This window comes from Bison bison, unplaced genomic scaffold (genome assembly GCF_000754665.1).
Source record: "Bison bison bison isolate TAMUID 2011002044 unplaced genomic scaffold, Bison_UMD1.0 scf7180017864324, whole genome shotgun sequence".
Lineage (NCBI taxonomy): Eukaryota > Metazoa > Chordata > Mammalia > Artiodactyla > Bovidae > Bison > Bison bison.
Window position 1 is genome coordinate 4,887,556 of NW_011494896.1, and position 22,522 is coordinate 4,910,077.

Consider the following 22,522-nt stretch of genomic DNA (forward strand, 5'->3'; position numbering starts at 1 on the left):
AGGAAAGAGAGCGTGGTGTTGGGAGGGAGGGGCGGAGAATGGAGGCAGCCTGGGTTCTCAGGGAGAGTTGTGGTGTTTTAATAGGCACTGGGTGTGATGGAAACAAACTGGCCTCGAAGAGCCCCAGGGTTGAATGCTGGCTCCATGTCCAGTGAGCTCCGGAACCGAGAAGCTCTGTGACTGTGGTGAAGTTAACCTCTCTGGACCTGTTTCACTACCTCTAAAATATAGACTTACCTCAGAACTGTGTTAGGAGAAATAACGTAATTTTTAAGTACCTAGCACAGAAGTTGGTTTACTGCAGGTACTCAGTAAACATGAATTTTCCCTTAGTGAGCACTTTGAAATCTCATCAGGGACTTCCCTGGTGGCACGGTGGAGAAGAATCTGCCTTCCAGCGCAAGGGACAAAGGTTTGATCCCTGGTCGGGGAAGATGCCACATGCCACGGAGCAGCCTGAGCCCACTGTGCCATGACTACTGAGCTCGGGCTGTAGGGCCCATGTGCTGCCCCTGAAGACCCCACACCTAGAGCCTGTGCTCTGTCACAGGAGAAGCCATTGCAACGAGAAGTCCCAGCACCACAACGAAGAGTAGCCCCCACTGACTGCAGCTGGAGAAAGCCTGCACGCAGCAACGAAGACCCAGCACGGCCCAGGATAAATAAAATAAAAATCTCATTAGAATGTTTTCCTGAGTGTTAGGAATCTATTGGAAAATATCCCAAAGAGGAGGGCATGGATGTGAATGAAACATTTGGGGAGAGAAGAGAGAATTAAGATTGAATGGACGTGGTGCTGGTAGATTTTTAACTTGTTGAAAATGTAATTTTCAGTACTATTATAAAACATAAAGAAGACATACTTCACAATTTATGTGTCTAGTTTCTTGTTTATTTCTAGATCATTTCTAACTATAACTTGTTTATCTCTGAGAGGCTGGAGACGTATCTCTGTCCTCTCTGTCTGTCTCTATCTCACACATACTCACATGCAGACACACACACACCATTTATATTTACAAACTCAAATCTTATTGTTTTTCCTTTGATGAAATTACTTGTAAAGCTTTATTTTTCAAAAAGGGACAAAGAAGGATAAACACTTTTGAATATGAGATTTATGTTTAATATGATTAAAGTGGAGAAGTTGAGAACAAGATAGGTTCCAAGTAAGACAAATACAATACAATACACAATATAATACTTCCCCATCCATAGCAGGGAATGTAAACACTGTAGAATAGGATGCAGAATAAACATTTCAAAAGCATGGTAGAAAACATTTTGGGGATCTGATGAGCCATCCATTAAGGAGAACACAGGAAGAGTCTAACAAAGTGCCAATCACATGCGGTTAAGTATCAGGAACTGTTTCCAGACTGTATGACATGGCTGAGATGGGGAGAGCTCGGAGACTGCCAGGAGGGAACAGTAAAAATAACAGTGCAATTTGGGAGTGACCCTAATTAAATAGGAATAAAGCCTTGAAATTAAACAGAATAATTAGCCTTGAGAAAAGAAGTCCTAGAGGAGAATCATCTTGTCTTTCTTCATTATATATAAAAAAAAAAAACTTAATGTTGAAAATGGGCAATTTCAGTACCTGCAGGCATTTAAAACTGAAATTCATTTCAGTTCTTCTCCCTCATTCATTCATTCAGAAAATGGATTTCAGGTCTTTGTCATGATGGTGAAGTCATCCAAGTGGTAAGGGGGGTGTCCTGGGATTTAGTGATCCTTAAGATTTAGTGATTCTTAGGGGCGATGCGTGGCATTTAGCTGGTGACAGTATGGAGCATGGCTCAGGAGATACAGTTCCAACTCTGTGTTCCAGGATAGATTATTTTCTCCAAAAAAAGAGCTCATGGGGACTGTGTGATGTCCGTGCAAAGCTTGACTGGTACTCGTGCTACAGCTTTCTACCTGCCTGCCTCGAGTGTGCTCACATGCACCAGGATCCCTGTCTGATAGCAAAGGCTGTCATATGGGAATCATTAAATAAGTTACGGCCTAAACTGTGGGATATAATTGAGGGTATTAAGAAACATGATACTTATTATTTTAAGAGAAGGTAGGAAAATATCCAAGTTAACACTGCTAAAAAGGGAGGAAAGAGCATTAGCATAATATATAATTGTGATCTCACGTGTGTGGGGGAGTATATGTGTATATTCAGATGAATATGGCTGCAAGTCCATCACCCACTGTCTATGTACCTGCAGGCTATGCTGTGGGGAAAACCAGGAGTGAGAGGAGAAGGGGGGATGGGGACCTCTTATTTTTTATTCCATGTTTTTTTTTTATATGCTTCACATTTTTACAACATCCGTGGCCTTCATTTTGTAATTTAAATAAGAAATGAGATAATGCCCATGAAGCTTGAAGCATAACATCTGCCATGTGGCCAGCAATAAATGTTAATTGGATATTAATAGGATGGCAAGAAAATATGACTTGCTCAGAATGACTTAATCTGCACGTAGCATCATATTGATGGTTGTATAAATAAGTGTTTTCTCTCCCTGCTAAAATGAAATATTTTAAATTACAGTTAATAGATTTTAGGTTAAATATGTTATTCTGCTCACTTAATCATTTAGAATTTAATTATTCAAAGAGAAGTTTTGAACAGGAAGCCTTCCAAATCTAGGTAACATGAGACTTTGTTTAAACACCAGAAATTTCCCCTCAGCTATTAGGGTTTTATCTTTAGAGTGCGGGAGTGAGTGCTAATCTGCTTCAGTCATGTCCAACTCTTTGTGACCCTATGGACTGTAGCCCGCCAGGCTGCTCTGTCCATGGGATTCTCCAGGCAAGAATACTGGAGTGGGTTGCCATGCCCTCCTCCAGGGAATCTTCCCAACCCAGGGATCGAACTCACATCTCTTTATGTCTCCTGCATTGGCAGGCAGGATCATTACCACTAGTGCCACCTGGGAAGCCCATCTTTGGAGTACTAAATTTCAAAAATATTTAACATTCAGAATTCATTATTTTCTGTCATTGAAAACCAAGATCAAATCATTTTTCTTATGGAATTCCGTACCACAACTACCAATAGACATTCAGTAAATTGAATTTAAATTTAATTTTGTGGAACTTTTTATTATAAAAAATTTGAAATATACTGTAAGGAGATCATCTTGTATTATATTCATTTAATCATTCTTGTTTTGTGAAGTTATGAATAAATAGAGTTGAAAATCAATTTGTTTTCTGCAATATATTAGAACCTCTCTTAAAATTCTTCCTGATGAGTTGCTTTGCAATTAGAAGAACCATTTACAATTTGAATTAACATGTTTACAGTTATCTTCTGGGCAAATTGAGCCTTTTACCTAAAGCAAAATTTTCCTAAAGCAAGATACTGTTGTACCAAGGAGATGATAGACCAAGTTAGGATTCAGAATATGAAAACTTCAAATTATTTCTTTTTATATGCTCTGTTACTATCTTAAAACTTATTTTTCTGTCTTTATTTTTATTGGATTGATGTGGTGAAAATAAATTTCCTATGATGACATAGTATATTTTAATAATTATATTTCCTTGATTTTTAAGACCCCCTATATTTTTTCTTTGCATGCTTCTAAAATAGATTTAATATTTTCTAACCCTGATCTCCTGAGAAGCTAATTTTTATATATTGTGTTAAAATTGATGAAGTTTGGCATGTGGTGTTTTATATTAAAGATATAAGGCAAAATTGAGGTACAATCCAAGTAATCAACTTCTAAGACATCCCCCTCCCCAAGAAAAGAATTTAGCAAAAGTAAAAGAGTTTAGCAAAAAACTGTTTTTTTCACAGTTCATCACCAAACAGTTCTCCAGTCTATCAGTTGGAAAATGACCTCCTCCTCCCGTGTACTTTTCAATAGTGGGGATTTGGTGGTGGTGTGTTTTCCAGTTTGCCTTTTGGGAAGTAACTGATTTGTTCTTTCCGTCTTGGGAATGTCTACAAATAAATAATATGAAAGTGAACCTTCTGTGTTCCACTAGTCTTGCATTGTGCATCCCTCTGTTTCTTGGCAAAGGAACCAACAACAGGGACAAAGGGCTGCCTTGAGTGTGCAGTATTTCTAACTTGCTGAAGGCACAGAACCAAATTTGCCATCTTCATTTTCATTCCCAGATTACGCTCGATTTGAGGCCAAAATCCATGACCTACGAGAGCAGATGATGAACCACAGCATGAGCTCCGGGTCCGGGTCCCTGCGAACCAATCAGAAACGTTCCCTCTATGTCAGGTAGGCAACAGTGTGTTTCTTACTGTGACCTGCACTTGTGAGCCATCAGCTTGGGGAAGCAGAGCAACACCGTGTAGCAAGGGGACACGTGTTCTTAATTAACCCACGCTCATCAGCACACCACTGTAAGACCTGAAGTTTAACCGTTGTGAAGAAATTTTAAAAATGTTATTAACTATGTTAAATTAGTTTAAGTCCCCTGCTTTTAACAAGTTCTTTGACCATGTTGTGATCCAAGGTAAAGTTCTTAGCACAGGTTGTAGTAAAAATAGTGAGAAGAATATTTTCAGTTCAGATGCATCTTAAATTGAATATATGGGCTGAAGCACTGGACATCTGCTTACCATCAGTATGGGAATAAAATATTCTCATATTTCTTCCTGGCGTACTTGACATCTATCCTATTAACTTTGGTATATTGATTAGAAATCAATACTCTCTCAAAGAGTTATGTCGTTTTTTTCTTAAAGTTTGGTAGAATGACTTTTTTCTGTGGCATCTCATTACCAATTGTTTCTCAAACCATAAAAGTTACTTGTTCCTTGCCTGACAAAACTCATTAGCTTATCAAAAAAAAAAAAAAAAGATGATTGATTTAACTTGAAATGCCTTCTGGTCTTTCATACCCATAATTAATTCTTGAGTAAGGTCCATCATCACTCAACTGTAACATGCACCTCATCTTAGCATGAAGCCTCCTATATTCCTCTCAAAATATACTTTATCAGTGCTGACTCTAATTTAAAAAAAAACCAGAAAACAGTACACTATAAAAGCTCAATAAATTTGAAATATCCAGTTCTTTATTAAAAAATAATGCATTATATTTCTTTGAGGATTTTATGTCATATTAGAGCATTAATTTCTATTTTTTTCACAGAATCTAGGAAAATCTTCCTAATTCCTATAGGAAACTATTCCTCATTCCACTACCATTCAATTAAAAAGAAACGATGACTTATAAGAATGCTATTGTACGTATTAATGGCCAAAGTGGGATAGTGATGCCCAGTTAATAGTGAAAATGAATCCGGGTATCATTGGGGGAACCACGCCCATCCTCACTGTATTCTCTTGGCATCTGGTCTGACTCCCACCTACGGTCATATCCTTTAGACCTGAAATTTCACCATCTTGTCTTGACACGAGGTGCATGTTATAGACATTCATTTATATACTTAGACAGATTTATCCTGTTGGTTTCCCTTTGGCTGTAAGGTATCCTTTGTGTCTTAGGTAGGTACAGCAGGGCCAAGGAGGGAGGAGGATTCCAGAAGGCAGCAGCTTCTCGAAGGCTTTGGTTTGCTGGCCTCTCTGACAAGCATAGAGTCCCTTCTTATTCCAGGGAGTTCCAGTACCTCAGAAGCCCTGAGATTTAAATTTTTTAAAAAAATCAGAATATGAATATACCAAATTTGTTCAACTGCATTTTGGAATATTATTTTGGTCCATGTCTGTGTAATCTGTGAGAGGAACTATTGAGAACCACCCTAGAACATGCCTGGTAGTGATGTCACAAATATGATGGAAAGCAGCTTGTGTTGTATTGCTGGTCTTTTACAAAATATTTTCTAAATCCTGAAATGCTTTAGTCTTGGGTAGCAAATTAGGAAAAGTTAACTAAGTTAATAGGATAGAGATAAATCAGCTAAAATTAAAGTTATATAGAATAAAACTGGAAGGAAAAAATGATCATATTGTTGGTTTCTTGTTAAAAAGTAGAATGCATAAAAATGTTCAATGTACTAGAAGGAATTTGCTGAAAATATACCGGTAATAACTTAGTCCTTTTAAGTAAGTTGTGGAAGATTAGGAAAGTGAAATGAAGTGATATGATGCTATTATGTAAAACTAATAGACTTATTTGAAATAGTAGTATTGCTCAGAATCAGACCTTTACTCTCTGAAATGGTAAATAAAACTATAACATACAAAAGAGATGAAGACTTAAGGTAATAAAGAACATTGTCTTGTCAGTGCTTTAATAGTTGGATATTGTATTAAAGGAGGAACTCCTGTTAAATAAGGCTCAAAAATAGCTGAAAATTCATGAAAAAAATTCCCAAATTATTTCTTTATAAGATACCAAAAGTATCTTGTAGAGGTCTGACCTCAGTTTCTAGGTGACTCTTAGAGGCATAGAGTTGTAAAAGATGTGGACCATGAATAGAGTCCAGTCAGAACTTACAAGATCCCCTAGCCCTGTTCTCATGCAATGTGATAAATTAATTAATTTCATTAATTAATGAAATAGAAAAGCCTAAATGGAATTCTTTCTCAAAATGATTTGGTATGTTTATACCTTTGTTGTTTGTTTGTTTGTTTGTTTAACAGTAATTTTGGCTGTAGGATTTTCAGATATGCTTGTCTCGTCTAGATCACTTAAATAGAACTAGTGCCCGTTGATTGTGTTATTTTAGAAAGTCAACTAGATGCTGTTTCAAAATAAATCAGTAGCAAAATTTCTCTGATTATATAAATATCAGATGATGAGCATGTCTCTTTAATCCCAGAATGACACCCTGGAATGTTATTCCCTTTACCCTGCTCAGCTTTATGTAATGCTCGGGCTGGAATCTTAGCTATCACCAGGCCCACTGTTTAATTTACAGAAGGGGAAATTCCTTCCGCAGGAGGGAGGGGCCCCACAGCCGCTTGGCAGCAGAGTTGGATCTCCTGCCTTCCAGAGCCATCTATCACTCTAGCTGCCTTGGGCCCAGCTTATGCGCATCAGCTGTTCAGTGCGCTTTGGCTGTGAATCCCAATGTGCTTCTGTCAGCACAGTGGCCGACTCTTGGATTACGAAACAGATTAGCTGAGAGGAGAAATTCAAAAAGAATACTTCTTTGGGGTTTTTACACAGGATAAACTGTACTATAGGGCTTTCATATGGGATTTCTTTAGTACTATTCATATTTTTCCATGAAGCCAAAACCTAAGCCAGAAAGCAAGCTGCTTCTTTGTTCTGTAATAAACAATTTAGCTGACTTAGTAGAATATTTGCTTGTACCACAAAACCACCTTCCCCTTGGAGTTACCTCCTCTTCCCTAAACACCATACACTCTCTTTCTCTCTCACACACACACTCTCTCTCTCAACATTAGCCCTATGCTGGCTGTGTGCAAGACGATGCATCTTCTCGGGCTCACGCAGAAATTGGCCTCCTTCCCTTCCTAGAAATAGTCCCCCTGGTGATGGCGATGTATTTGCCTGGCAGGGAACTAGCACATCTATCCAGGCAGTGTTGTAAACTTGAGCCAACCCTCTCTATTTTCCAATCTAGTTGTAATTATTTTCCTTCTTCTAATCTTTTTTTGTAAGGCACTTGAAGTGCTTTGGTCGTGTCATGCAAATGGAGTTGATTGTCACTAATGATAATGCTGTACATGTTCTATGCCAATGATTTGGATCTGCTTGGTTGAATGGGCTATGTGTATTGTGTATTTCCTGCATTGTGAAACATATGTAGTTGTAGAACCTTAAAAGTAAATAAAACATTAAAAATTTGAATAAAATATTTTTCAAAATGCTCCAAAGTACATTATCAATTCTTCAGCCCTAGATGCCACCTGGGCTCCTGGTATGGGTTTGTTGCGTGTACTTTGGGGCTCTATATATGTGCAGGCTGAGGTCTCTCTACCACTATAATATGCAGTCCCCTTGGTATCTTTCTACCAGCTCTAAATGCATCCCACTAGCAGAACAAGGCTTTTCCTGCTACTAATAGGATGTGCCTTTATATCTAAAAACTACCATGAAAGGTCAGAGTAGAGGGGGTTAAATTCACTCCAGAGTGCAAATGGCTAAGGAGAGATCCGTTCTTTGGATAAAAGAGAAGCAAGAGCACCTAGGACACTGGGAGAACGGAGAGGGGGAGAAAGAAAAGCAGGTAAGTCCACCAATGGAGAGTAAGAAGGAGGTCACAGGAGAGAATATAAGAGAGAACCTGGTCCTTGTTCATTTGTTAATAAAAGATAGCAATTTGAAGAGTTGGAGGGAATAAGCTTTCTGTTGTGAATTTAGGTTTAAAAGTCAGTAACTTATTTATTTATGTGTTCCTCAAGCGTGTTTTGAGTGTATATTCTGTGCCAGAACCTATAATGGACACTGAGGACCTAGAAGTCATGCCCTGTCCTCAAGGAACTTGCATCTAGTGTGGAAAAGAGATGAGGGGAAGACAGTCATAATGCAGAGTGCTGTGAAAAGTTAGCTCTAGAAAGGCCAAGAGCCTTTACTGCTACCTTATACAAGGATATCTGAATTAATTCTTGAAGATTTTATATAAGTTAATTCAGAGGCCTTCAAACTATTTTTACTCAAAATAAGAAATACATTTTTATCACGACCCAGTAAATACATACACACATAAAGCTGAAAAAAGATTTTATTATTGAAGTTTATGTTTTATGTACAGTAAACTTTGCTATTTTCCATTCTGTTTCTCTCATTCTTTAAAAAATGGAAGTCACAACTCATTAATTTGGTTTAATGACTCACTAATGGGATCTGATCTACAGCTTGCAGATGGAATAAACAAGGAAGAGCATTCTACGTAGATGACACAGGACTCAGGCAAGAGAACACGTCTTCACGACATTATAGTCAGCATCTGTGGGACCCCCCTTCCAGTTCCTCATGGCTGTCATCAGCACCCCATCCTCACAATTGCTTCCATCTCTCCTCTGCGTTCTTTAGCCACTCTGAGCCCTCTGCTCACAGTTTTATGTTCTGGATTTGAAGTATTTACTTCCTTCTGTGGTCCTAAATCCACATTTTAAACTAGTAACTCAAACTTTGTACTTTCTTTGACAGTTTTTCCTTCAAGGACTATATATGACAAATGTTGAGGTCTGCCTCCTGCTCTGTTGTTTAAATCTTTTACGCAACAATTCATCAGAGCATCAGTTCTTTCATTCAACAAACATGATTTCACATGAATATACCTGCAATATACCAGTCTGTAGCAGATGCCTAGCTACAGAGATGAATAAGAGATCAGACCTTCTTCCCTCAGGATTCTCATTGCCCGTGTCTGCAGACAGTTCAGTTAGAATGCAGGACATTATCGTAACTATTCTCATGTGCTATGTGCCTTGCAATTATTAACCTGTGTTAATCTTCACAACAGCCTATAAGGCTTCCTACAATGAAATCTACCCAAAAGACCACTGGTGTTTAAAACTCACATATTAAAATAGTGATCACTCTGGTCTTTATTACAGCTTCATGGTAAAGCTCCTTGAAATGGCAGGTCCATCAATACTAGGCCTGCAAATCCCAGTTAATGTCTTAATTTTCTTATATCTTTAGTGCCTTATGGCACAGTGCTTGGCCTAAAGAAGTCTCTTCAGTAAATATTTGTTGAATGAATTAATTCCTAGATTCTCTTTCCCTTAGAGATGTGAAAGAACAAGATTAAAATATAAGCCAAGACCTTTGAGTAGTGAGCCCTCTGGAAACCCAATATCAGGTGCATGGAGTTTGGTCAAGTCCTGTGGACACAGGCACTACCTTTTGGGATTTCCAGGACACATCTGGGTCTGCAAGGCCTTTCAGGCAGCTTCACCTGCCTGCTGAACTCTGTGACCCTCTTTCAGCTGTGGCCTAATTCAGTAATACATTTAGACCATGACACACAGCCTGTACCTTCTTAGTGAGAGGACCTGGGGTAGGGGCAGGATTCAGGGTTAACCTCATCTGTGTCTCATTCTCAGCACCCTTAATCTTCCTATTCCAGAGACACAGGACTGGAAGTTGCCCTGAGGGAAATCTTGAGCAAATAGATTTCACCCAGGATTCTTCATCCTGATGGGTTTTTATTCTAGAGGAAAGATGTTCTCCCCTGATTGATTTTGGTGGGAGGGGAAAGCAACATCATCATGTAAGAGACTCTGGTCTTTTTTCTGCTGTTCTTTAAACATTAATATATCCTTCCACTGTACTTCCTGCCCCACTGTATTTCTTATCTGGGGATGGGCTTCCCAGGCAACCTGGGGAACAATGTTGGTTGGAGCCAGTTCAGGGAACTTGGCTCCAGTGCAAAGCTGCTTCCCATTTCACTTGGCCATGTATTTCTCAAGGTTATTTAAGGTAGAGCCATGAAATCGTTGAACTTTATTACAAGTCAGGTTTTTACCTTCTTCCCTTCCAGCCTTGGACCCAAATGCTCTCAGCAGATGTCCCCAGGGGACATGCTGTAATCCTGTGTGCATCCCTGCCCAGTGCTTGGCACAGGGCTAGCCAACAAAGGCATTTTTACTGCCTCTCATTCATTCACTCATATATTCTTCTTTGACAAAATTATCATTTATTCTTTCAGAAATACAATGTATTACAGCACCTTGGATTCAGGGTTTCTTGCTGTGTGTGTGCTCAGTTGCATTCTACTCTTTGCGACCTCATGAACTGTAGCCCACCAGGCTTCTCTGTCCATGGGATTTCCCAGGCACCAATACTAAAGTGAGTTGCCATTTCCTCCTCTGGGGATCTTCCTGACCCAGGGCTCAAACCCATGTCTCCTACATTGGCAGGTGGATTCCTTACCACTGAGCTACCTGGGAAGCCCCAGAGTTTCTTATCTCTCTTAAAATCCTACGGGGGAGACATGACCAGGTACCTGAAACAGTCTGACAAGATGAGGCAGAAAGTCTGGAGATGGTCTAGACTTGGGAAACCCAAGAGCTTTGGAAAGGGCAGTGCAAAAGTCAGGACGGGCAACCAGAGCCACACTGAGAGGCCTGTGCTTTATTCGTCACTTCATTTAAGCTTTATAACAGTGCTAAATACAATTATGATTATTATCCCCATTCTACAGATGAAGAACCTTGTACAAGGCCAGAGAGATTTAAAATAGCATGGTGCCACATGGCCAAGCCGTGTTCTCTGCCCACATGTGCCTCCCACTGGAGCCCCTGTTCATTGTACTACAGAACAGTGAGGAGGAAGTGAATTCTCTAGGGGCAGAGGTTACATTCATATTGATAGACCTCCTGTTTCATTTATACTTTACACTGACTTCCTCAAGGGAGACCTGGCCTCTGGTCTAGACTTCACAGTTGATCAATTGCTTCACAGTTGATCAATTGCTGAAACTTGAACTTTTCATTTATAAAATGGACATAACACCTTGTTCACCAGCTTGTTGTTAGGATTAAGTTAAACTAAGTCTATGAAAGAACCTGCCAGATGGGCTTATTAGGTAAAGGGTAGGGCCTGTACCCCTCCCACTGGCTCAGCGCCTGCCTCCTAGCTGGTGCCTCCTTTTAAGAGGAATCGATTTTGATTCTTCATGTGTACTTTGAGACTCATTAGCATTATGTGCACTCTCTCAGGCATTTGCATTTTTAATTGCATCCTTAATTGTGGAACAAAAAGCTTTGTCTTCAGGCAGCTAATTTTGTGCCAGAAATAGAAAGGAAGAGTCACTGGGGACTGGGAGGAGGTTTCTCCTTGCCCTGAAATCATAGTCTGGCCCCAGTTTTAAAATATTTTTAATTTTTAGTTTCCTATGAGAAAAAATTGCTGATCACCATGGGTGACCCTTCCATTAACCATCACATTTCTTATCTATCTCTTTACCCCAGGATCTAGAATCCAGATACCATTTTTATTAATGCATGAGCCTTATTCATTCAGTCGCTCACTCATTCATCCATTTCAGAGCCATAACCATCCACCTTATGCTGCACTGCACCTTGTGGATAAAAACACGAGTAGGGCATCTTTTCTGCCCTTAAGACACTCAAGAATCACCCTGCCAATCTGGGCTCTGATCCTCACCTCCACCCCATGGTAATCATATTTCCAGAAATTTCATATCTCCAGAGGAGATACTTAGCCTGTTAGCCCCAAATTACTACTTCCAAGAACAATCTGAACAGCTCTAGCTAGAAAAGAGGGTAGAACAATAAAAGTGAACACACAGTGTTCACGGGAGAGAACAGGTGAGCGATGAGTGTATGGCACCGTTGAGGGAATCCTCACCCTAAATCCTGAGGTTAGGCAAGGAGCAAGGGAATAGATTCTCAAGACATTGGTCCTTTCATCTTAACATTTGGAGCAGTGCCAGATACATTATAGGAATTCAGTAAATACTTATTGAATGAACTTTTTGAATATCCATTGAACATGATGGTTAAACATGATAGTATTAGGAGAATCACCAGTGACTCACAGACGCTGGTTGAGTTACGCATGTGCTCGTCTGTGTCCCTGTGCACTGTGTAAACTCTCTTCTAATGTTCACACCCTCTTCACTTCCCACCTGTTGACTCACCTGTCCCCTCCACCAGATGGTGAGCACCTCTCCAGTGGAGATTTGCTGGATTAGTCTGTATCTGCACAGCCTGGCATACGGTAACTGCTAAATCAATCAAGTGAATGAATTATGAATGTTACTAGATTGGAGAGCATTTAATTTTAATTAAACTTTTACTTCATTACCTCATGACTTGCCAATGGTTCTCTGCCTAACAGAGGTCCTTGTCTCTTCTTGATCAGATGAGTAAGCTGTCCTGTCTGTAGTGATCATTGCCTCAAACTGTTTTCTTAAAATGCATTTAGCCAAACAAATGTCATTTTTAATATAGGTTAGACTTCAAATCCATTTTCCTTCTTCCTGAAAATCAAAAAGAACAGTAACAATAACATTCACAAGTTCTTTTACAAGACTTCATGGAAGGCAGTTTGCTAAGCACCTTATGTGGATTATCTTAATTTAATTCTCACAAACCTCTGCTATGAGGTAGGTGCCATTTTTAGCCCCATTGTAAAGAAGAGAAAACAGAGACCAGGTTTGAAGTTTACCCATAAGAGACTAAGCTGGGTCTAGAACCTAAGCCAGCTGTCCTCTGCCCCTGCCCATGGTGTCACATGGTTTTATTGAAAGGCTTTCATATATTTGATTTGATTTGATATAAAGTATCTGTTAAGTAGGTATTGTTTTCCCATAGTTTTCAGATAAGAAATCTGAGGCTCAAAGTATTGACCTACCTACGCTGTTTTCCAAGCATAGAATACTACCACGCCCTTGCCTCCATCCACTCTCTTTGAAGAATAGTACCAAGAACCTAGAATAGTACCAAGCGCTTGCTTCAGTCCACTTTCATTAAAGATGTGTGAGCCCACAACTCACACGTATCTTTGTCTAGTGTTTGCCTCCCGTTGCATTTGCTGCCATGTTACACACTGCATGATTTCTGCAGAACTACTTGTGCATTATTAAATGTTGAATGGGCAGTTGAGTGAATATCATACAGTCACCTTAGATCCTGTGCATATGTGCATGCTAAGTCACTTCAGTCATGTCCAGCTCTTTGCAACCCTATGGACTGTACCTCTATCCATGGGATTCTCCAGGCAAGAATACTGGAGTTGGTTACCATGCCCTCCTCCATAGGATCTTCCCGACCCAGAGATCGAACCCACATCTCTTTTTGTCTCCAGCATTGGCAAGCAAGTTCTTTACCACTAGCGCCACCTGGAAAGCCCTTTAGATCCTGTACTGTAACTTAAAGATGCCCGGAGCATTGTGAATTTGTGGTTAAATTGAGCGAAACCCCTCTAGCTGCAGCCATGACAACAGTGTGAGCAAATTCTCTGCCTCTCTTCTGCCAACAGATTTTTCAGCCCTATCCATATAAAGTCCCACAGGAAAGAACACAATTCAAGTGTCAATCATAAATCATGCCCCGCACATGGGGCATGCAACTTGAGACCCACAACCAACTACACAATTTGTGGGTCTCAGTGCAAAGTGAAAATGGGGCTTCGTGTTCGAATTTTAGAATATCAAGACAGTGAGAGCAGAGCATTATACTAAGTGTGAGACAGCGTGAGACTGTGCAGCCACACAAGCCCACACCTATAATACCAGCTCTGCTGACACGTGGTTTAGGACAGTTTGCTCAAAGCTGAAGGCATGTGTGTTTCCCTTAGTATGTAGTGCAGCAAGTATAGGAAAGAGGAAGTCAGCACTGGGAACATTTCCAAGGAGCCAAGCTTTGTCTTTTGCCTAAAAGAGTACTTTATATAAAGTACCCATATGCCTGGTTTTGTGATCTGTAGAAACATTATCTTTCAGCCTCCTTAGTGCTTAAGAAACTTAAAATTCCCAACTTGCTCTGGGCTTTCAATGGCCTACTTTCAGTTAATGCTCTCCACTGTAGGAAATCTTCCAAAAGTGAAGTGATGTCATTATTTCACATTTAGTTATTAGCACCCGCAGTACATTTTAGTCTGCCTGTTTTGCGAAAGTTTCTACCCCTTCTCCTTGCTCTTCAGGTCTGAATTTTTAAGAAAATGAATAAAAGTGCTTCAGAGGACTTTGAAAATCATTGGACCATGTTGGGTGTTGGTGTCCTTTCCATGTGTGTTTTCCTAAATGTAGAGGCTGCAGGACCTAGAGATTTCCCTGACCAACAGCATTAGAATTTTAAAAAATCAGGCACCTAACATGGGATTGACAACTTAATTTCACAAGTAAGAAGTCTAAAAATAATACACATACAAATTATATTTTAAATTGATTGCTCTTTCTTATTGCCATCAATGTCAAAAGAAAAACAGGAACAAAACATGAGCATCAGGTAAACTATTCCACATTTTAAAATTTACAATTTCATAAACCCCACTAGATACATTCCATCTTTCTACTCTCCATATAATCCTACTCTGTAGTGTAAAAAAATTAAAGCAAACATATGACAGCTCGCTTGTTTAAATTCTTAATCCTGAATTTTTTGCTTTTAAATGATAATAAAATGCCTGGGATGCCTTTTTTTACCTTTGTCCTTTCTGGACAGAGAAAGCCATCTTTTAGATTTTCTTTCTCCTTGTGTATTTTCTTCACGTTTTATACCATTTTCTCAAGAAGTAGGAAGCCCAGACCCATCCTCCATGGTAAACTGATGAGTTTTGGTGGTGGTTATTAAGAGCTAAGAAGGAATTTCCATCATCAAAATTATACTTTTATTATTTTTTAAACTGCACTTTCATGTATTTTTTATTATGTCATCCTTTATTTTAAAAACAGACTCTTGTAAAAGATATCATCACTTTCTAGTGTCTTCCATTAAACACTTCCATTACAATATTTAAAACATTGTATAACTGTATTGTTTCAGAACAGATGGCTTACTTCATGTACTTTCTCATCCTTAATTTTCTTGAGGTAACATTGTGTACATGATTTTATTTTATTAAAAAAACTTTTTTTGGCCTCACAGCATGACTTGGGGGATGCCATGGCAGTGAAAGCACTGAATCCTAACCACAAAACCACCGGGGAACGCCCCCTTAATTTTTTAGAAAAATGCAGATTTAGCCTTTCAGATGATGGATCTCACACTTAAAAAAAAACGAACACCTGATTTCATAAATAAAATAATGAGAAAATGTGATGTGAACTAAATAGAACTTCACAATAAACGGGATATTTGGTAGCTTCTAGTGACCTCTGTCACAAAAATATAAATTCTCATGTAAATTAACTGTAGTTCTGACTCTCCAGACGAAGCTCATAAACCAGTTCTTGTGGCTTCAGGACTGCTTCATCCCTGTCTTCCTATTAAGGAGGGCTCTGAGTTAGTCCTCAGGAAGGGGTCCCAGTGTTTCTGGCTGAGTGACTCCAGGTCAGCAGAGTGTTCCCATTTCTAAAAGGCCTATGTTGGATGAACCCCATCGTGGGCCCTTTATAAGATAGCACGTCTCTCTTTTCCTAAAATTCCCCATTCCTGCCTCTTCCCTCATAAATGGATGTCCCCTTATTACACCCACCTCTGCAGCACACTCACATCTTCTGATAAGTCCTAGATTATATAATGGATTCGGACGTCCTGAGGGCAAGAAGGTGGTGAAGAGAATTTAGATCTCATAGTATGTATGCTGTGCGTGTGCTCTGCTGTGTCTCTCTCTTTGTGACCCCATGGACTGTAGCCCTCCAGTCTCCCCTGTACATGGAATCTTTCAGGCAAGAATGCTGGAGTGAGCTTGCCATTTCCTTCTCCAGGGGATCTTCCCAACGCAAGGATTGAATCCTTGTCTCCTGTGTCTCCTGCATTGGCAGACAGGTTCATTACCAACCGCACCACCTGGGAAACCCTAGTATGTCTGAGGGAGTGTCATTACTATCCCCATTCTTCAGGTAATGAAGCCAAGGTTAGATAGTTCATGTTATTGTCCAAAATTACACAGCAAAGAAGGAGAACAGATCAGTTCTGTCTGATGCCAAATCCCTGCCGTAATCCTGTAGCCCCTGCTTTCTTGCTGGCTGTCAAACTGAGAGGCATTCGCATTTTCTAAAGGATGCCACATCCCGTGGTAAATGGCTCTTGCCTTCATATTAAAAGCTGTGTACTGTGGGTTTACTCCTCACTTGCGTCTCTCCCATCTACCCACAAAACGTCCTGCACTTGTTACACTTTTAAAGACTCTTGTGATTAGATTGGGTCCACTCAGCAAGACAGTCTTTCCACTTCAAGATCCTTAACCTAAATCAGGTCTTAAAAGTCTCTTTTGCCACATAAACAACATATTCATAGATTCAATGATTAGGGCATGGACCTCTTTGGGTGGGCCGTTGTTCTATCTGGTTCCATTCCTGTAACATTCAAAGATAGCCAAAATTAACCTATGGTGATACAGAAGAGTGAGTATCTTTGGGATCATGTTCCTAATGTAGACTAGGAATAATAGTACCCATTTAAAGGGTTGTTACAAGTATTAAATTCAGCAAAAGTAACAGTTGCCTCAAGAAGTATCAGCCATGAAACAGATGCAATATTTGTTATGTCCTATTTCCTTCTGTTTCCCCTCCCTCAACTCTTATCATTTCACCCGTAAAAATGCTGCAGTTGGGACTTTGCAGGATAAGATATTCTGAAGATTTACAGACCCTCTGTGACAGTGCTTCCCTAACCCCTAGAAATCAGGATTTAAGTAAGAATTCTTTATCCGCTTCAGTTCAGTTCAGTCACTCAGTCATGGCCCCGTGGACTGCAGCACTCCAGGCCTCCCTGTCCACCACCAACTCCCGGAGCTCGCTCAAACTCACGTCCTTTCTGCTACTCACTGAATAGGCTTTCCTGGTGGCTCAGTGGTAAAGAATCTGCCTGCCAGTGCAGGAGACACGGGAAGATCCCTTGGAGAAGGAAATGGCAACCCATCCATCATTCTTGCCTGAGAAATAAATACCATGGACAAAGAAGTCTAGAGGGCAACAGTCCTTGGGGTTGCAAAGAGTCAGACACCACTGAAGGACTAAACTGTAACAGCTCATGGAACACTTCACTTCTGACACCAGATGTGTGGTCTTTATCCCACACAGATCAGTTTTCCAATGTCAGCTGAGTGTCCTTCATTTTAACTCAATTCTGACACTGTTTCCATGGAGAGAGAGTCAGATCCCACAGGTTAAGGGCTCAGCCCTGCAGAGGCACTGAGCTTCGCTGCTCTCATCCCCACCCTCCCAGTGAGGTCCCCCCTCTCAGCATCTCCATGTTTTCAGCAACCAGAAGTTCCCTCAGCTCCACCGTTTAGCATTTTTATGGACACTTCATTACTAGGCCTGATAGTCACATCAGTCCTGTCTGATCTTTTGTGACCCCATGGTACATAGCCTACCAGGTTCCTCTGTCCTGGGATTCTGCCCGCAGGAATACTGAAGTGGGTTGCCGTGCCCTCTGTATCGCTGATCCTGCTCACAGCACCAGTTGTCTTGCTGTTCACACTGTCAGCACTGCTCACTGAGCCCAGGCAAGGCATGAGCTAAGAGGCTGGAAGACTTGAGGAGCCTTAGGAACTGCAGACACCTTTATTCTCTCCTGGCTGGCATGGCAGCCACAACATAACCACAGCGTAGCGATTACAGAGCCTTAACATAACCTCATATAACATAACCACGATGTTGCGCCAATGTAGCCGCAGTGCAGCAGCAGCCAGGGCTCTCACAGTGAAGCTCATACAGGTGTACCAGGCAAACTAGTCCGTGTCCAAGCAAGTAACTCATGACGCTCATGCCCGGTGCTGTAAGTGGTCTCAGCGGTTACATAATCATCATTTACAAAACGTGGGGCAAGAGCGAGAGGCTGTGGGGCGAAAGAGCCTGACCACGCCCATCTTGGCTAATTTGCTCTTTCCCTACATCCTCCTCCAGAGGATCGAACCCACGACTCTTGTCTCCTGCATTGGCCAACAGTTTCTTTGCCACTAACACTACCTGGGAAGCCCTCATTACTAGGCATCATTGATTAACTCATTGGCCACTGGTGATTAATTCAACCTCCAGCCTCTCCCTTCTTCAGAGGTTAGCAGTTGGGCTGAAAGCTCCACCCCTCTAATGTCATGGTTCCCTGGGCAAGCAGCTTTTATCCTTTGGGACTGTCTAAAAGCCAACTCATTAACAGAAACTGAGGTGTGGTTGAAAGGAGTTTGTTATGAATAACAACAAACACCTTTATACCTCTTACAACTTAAGACATTCCAAGTGTTCTAGGAGCTCTATGCCAGGAATGGGACAAAGACCAAATCATATTATAAATCATAATATCACAAGTGCTTTTGAAAACCTTGATGCCTAGGCCCCAGCCCAGACCTACTGAGTCAGAATATCTGAGAATGTGTCCTTGACATCATTATATTAGGTTGGTGCAAACATAATTGCAGTTTTGGACCATGAATTTTAAATCATTATAACTAGACTCAAACACATCTTTATTGATCAAAGTATGAACCGTTACAATAAACACATTTTTGCCAGCAAGAAGTAAGTCTATTCCTGTAAAATAAAAATCCCTGCTTCAGGATTCAGTGAACTCTTGGAAAGAATTTTCTGCCTCCTGCTGTTGTGGGAGCATTTACCCTGCAAAAAGTTGTTGAGATGCTTGAAGAAGTGGTAGTCAGTTGGCGAGAGAGAGGTCAGGTAAATAAGGCAGACGGAGCAAAACTTCATAGCCCAATTCATTCAGCTTTTGAACATTGGTTGTGTGATGTGTGGTCAGGTGTTGTCATGGAGAAGAATTGGACCCGTTCTGTTGACCAATGCCAGCTGCGGGTATTGCAGTTTTCCATGCATCTCATCGATTTGCTGAGCATACCTTTCAGATGTAATGGTTTCCCTGGGATTCAGAAAGCTGTAGTAGATCAGATGGGCAGCAGACCACCAAACAGTGACCATGACCTTTTCTTGGTGCAAGCGTGGCTTTGGAAAGTGCTTTGGAGCTTCTTCTGGGTCCAGCCGCTGAGCTGGTTGTCACACAATCCACTTTTCCTCACATGTTACAGTCCGATCAAAATGGTTCATTGTTGTTGTGTAGAATAAGAAAAGACTACACTTAAAAATGATATTTTTTGAATTTTGGTCAGTTAACGAGGCACCTACTGATTGAGCCTTTTCACCTTTCCAATTTGCTTCGAATGCTGAATGACCATAGAATGGTTGATATTGAGTTCTTTGGCAACTTCTCGTGTGTTGTAAGAGGATCAGCTTTGATGATCCTCTCAGTTGATCGTTGTCAACTTCTGATGACTGGCCACCATGCTCCTCATCTTCAAGGTTCTTGTTTCCTTTGCAAACTTCTTGAACCACCACTGCACTGTACATTCGTTAGCAGTTCCTGGGCCAAATGCATCATTGATGTTGCAAGTTCTTTCCACTACTTTACGACTCGTTTTAACTCAAAACAGCTCGAATTGCTTTTTGTCTAACATCATTTCCGTTGTCTAAAATAAAATACACAGCAAGTAATAAGTCATTAGCCAAAGAACACAAAGCAAGAAATGTGCATTAAATGATGTATAACATAGTTACATTTATTTAAGAATGTATTCTAATATCAAATGGCAAAGTTCAACAGTGCAACACCTCTATTACTTTTGAACTCACCTAATATTTTAAAGCTCCCCCAGTGAATCCAGTATTCGACAACATTAAGAACCATTGTTTTATCTTTTCTTTTTTTAAAAACTTCCTCATCAACCTGAGAAAATAGCTTAAAAAGTCTTAGATTTCTTGCATGGAAGTCTAATTAATGCCAGCCTGCAACTAATGGGAAGGCCAGTTCCTGGGATGGCTTTCAGTTTTGATCACATCCAGACTAAGAATTTGGAAACCAACCTTGAACCTGATGCTATAATTGCTAACACTTAGAAAAAATAAAATTTTCTAGTTCAAGACTAAATAATAACTTTGGAAAGCAGATTGAACATATTAGAAAGATATCTTGAGAATCAGAGAGTTCTAGCATTCCTATTTTGATTACCTATGAATACAAAATGAACTGATTAGAAGTTCTCAAATTGCATGAAGTCCCTTTGAACATATTCAGGGTACAGGTGAGCTCAAAAATCCCTAGTTTGAATGCTTCATCTGTGTGTGTGTGTGTGTGAGTATGTGAGTGTTTGTGTGCAGTACTGGCCAGACTGTTATACCCAGTCAAAATTATAAAAAATTTGCATATAACTAGATTTACCGAGTCCTCATTTCTGGTTCATCCCGCTCCCCCTTCCTACTCTGTAGTGCACCGGCCCCCTGTTCTGTTCGCAGCCCACCCCCACAATTCGACCCTGGCCTTTCCCCTGCGCTCTCTCCTTTCCCTGCACCACTCCCCCCACCTTAGGGCTTAGCCTATCTGCAGTCGGTTGGCATGGAAACATTAGATGAGCCTGCCTGGTGGGAGAGATGTTCTGTTTCCAAGTAAAAATGGAAAAGATTCAAGTGTGATTCACTTCCAGCCATTTTAACTCTTTTAAGCTCACCCATCTATTTAAGCTGTACCTGTGGCTCCCGGTCACCTACAAGGTAAAGGAGATTATCTTGGTCTAGACTCTGCCCTCTCACCCGCTACTGACTGCCCTCACACACCCCGGGCAGCAGCCTCGAGGGCACCCTGTTCTTTCATTGCTCCCTGCCTTGGCACTGGCCCTTTCTTCAGTGTTTCAACAGTACAGTCTCCTCCTCCTCAGAATTTCTGTCTAGGAGGTGCTCGAAGGCCTTTCAAGACCCAGGGCAGGCGCTGCATCTTCCCAGGAGCTTTCTGGCCCACTGGCTCACACCTCTCTGTCCTCTCCTCTCGTAGCAGTTCAGTTATGGGGACCGTGGGAAACTCCAAGTTTATTTTTCTCCCCAGACCGTGAGCTTATTAAAAGAGAAACATGCTACTGTGAGGAGCATGTGAGTTTTTCACACTCTGAGGGTACAGTCCTGGCTCCACCACTTACTAGATCTGAACTCTTGTACAATCACTTACCTCTTCTGAGCTTCAGTCAGTTTTCTCACACTTAAAATGAGAACGATGCTACCTAATATGCCCCCTGTTTATCAGATGCTGGGTGTGTGTCAGGTGCTTTATTTTATTTATATCCTCTCCCTAATTCAATGAGAGATAAAGGTAATATATATATATTTAAGTCGCTCAGTCATGTCCAACTCTTTGCGACCCCGTGGGCTGTAGCCTACCAGGTTTCTCCAGGTAGGAATACTGGAGTGGGTTACCATTTCATTCTCTAGGGGATCCTCCCAACCCAGGGATCAAACCCTGGTCTCCCGCATTGGAGGCAGATGCTTTAACCTCTGAGCCACCTACTGACTGCCTTTTGTAGTGAGGAAACAAAGACTCAAGAGTCAAGCGACCTGCCCTGTCTCACAGTTCCTTCACGGTGGAGTCTGACTCTGCTGCTCTGCATTCGTGCCTCTGTTTGTACCTAAAGCACCTGGCTCTGTGGGAGGGGCAGGGTGTGCAGAAGGATGGACTGATAATAAACCGCCTTGGGAAAAGCGCAGTGCTCTGCTCTGTGTGGGCATCCAAATGGAAAATTAAACCTCTGGTTTTCTAATGTGTACAGTGTCTATAATCTTGTGGATAAAGTCAAGAACAGGCATCTATCACTTTGTTTAAATCTGTGTACTAAAAACATGCTTCCTGCCCACTTGAACCACTGCCCCCGAAAGAAGCCGAAGGCAGGCTGGATCCTTGAGAAAACTGGAAAGCAGGAAAAAAAAAAAAAGGCCTTTGAATGGCTCTTTATTCACCTTGACCGTTGCCAGTGCCAGTGGGAAGGAAGCCCTTCATCGTCCCATGTTGCTGTCCTTCGCGCGGAGTCTCCGCACCTTACTGCTTGGCGGGGCGGGGGTGGGGAGCTGCCAAAGGCCCGGCAAGAGAGTGAGTGCTGCTCGGGGAGACACAGTTAAGTTTTAGTGTAGCTCATTCAGTACCATTCAGAGTTTGTACAATTTTATTTTCTAACCAGTAATTTAGCACAAGAAGAAAATATGTGGTCT

The 22,522-nt window shown here is 41.0% G+C and overlaps 1 protein-coding gene across 5 annotated transcripts in view; it reads left to right on the forward strand.

Annotated features, from left to right (window-relative positions):
- The window catches only part of DLG2 (discs, large homolog 2 (Drosophila)), a 2,340,373-nt gene that overhangs the window by 2,168,000 nt on the left and 149,851 nt on the right, over positions 1-22,522 (forward strand). For all 5 annotated transcript variants that reach the window (XM_010853191.1, XM_010853193.1, XM_010853192.1 and 2 more), the window contains one exon: positions 4,133-4,247. In XM_010853191.1, the coding sequence (XP_010851493.1) occupies positions 4,133-4,247 (115 nt within the window). The remainder of the gene's footprint in view (positions 1-4,132; positions 4,248-22,522) is intronic.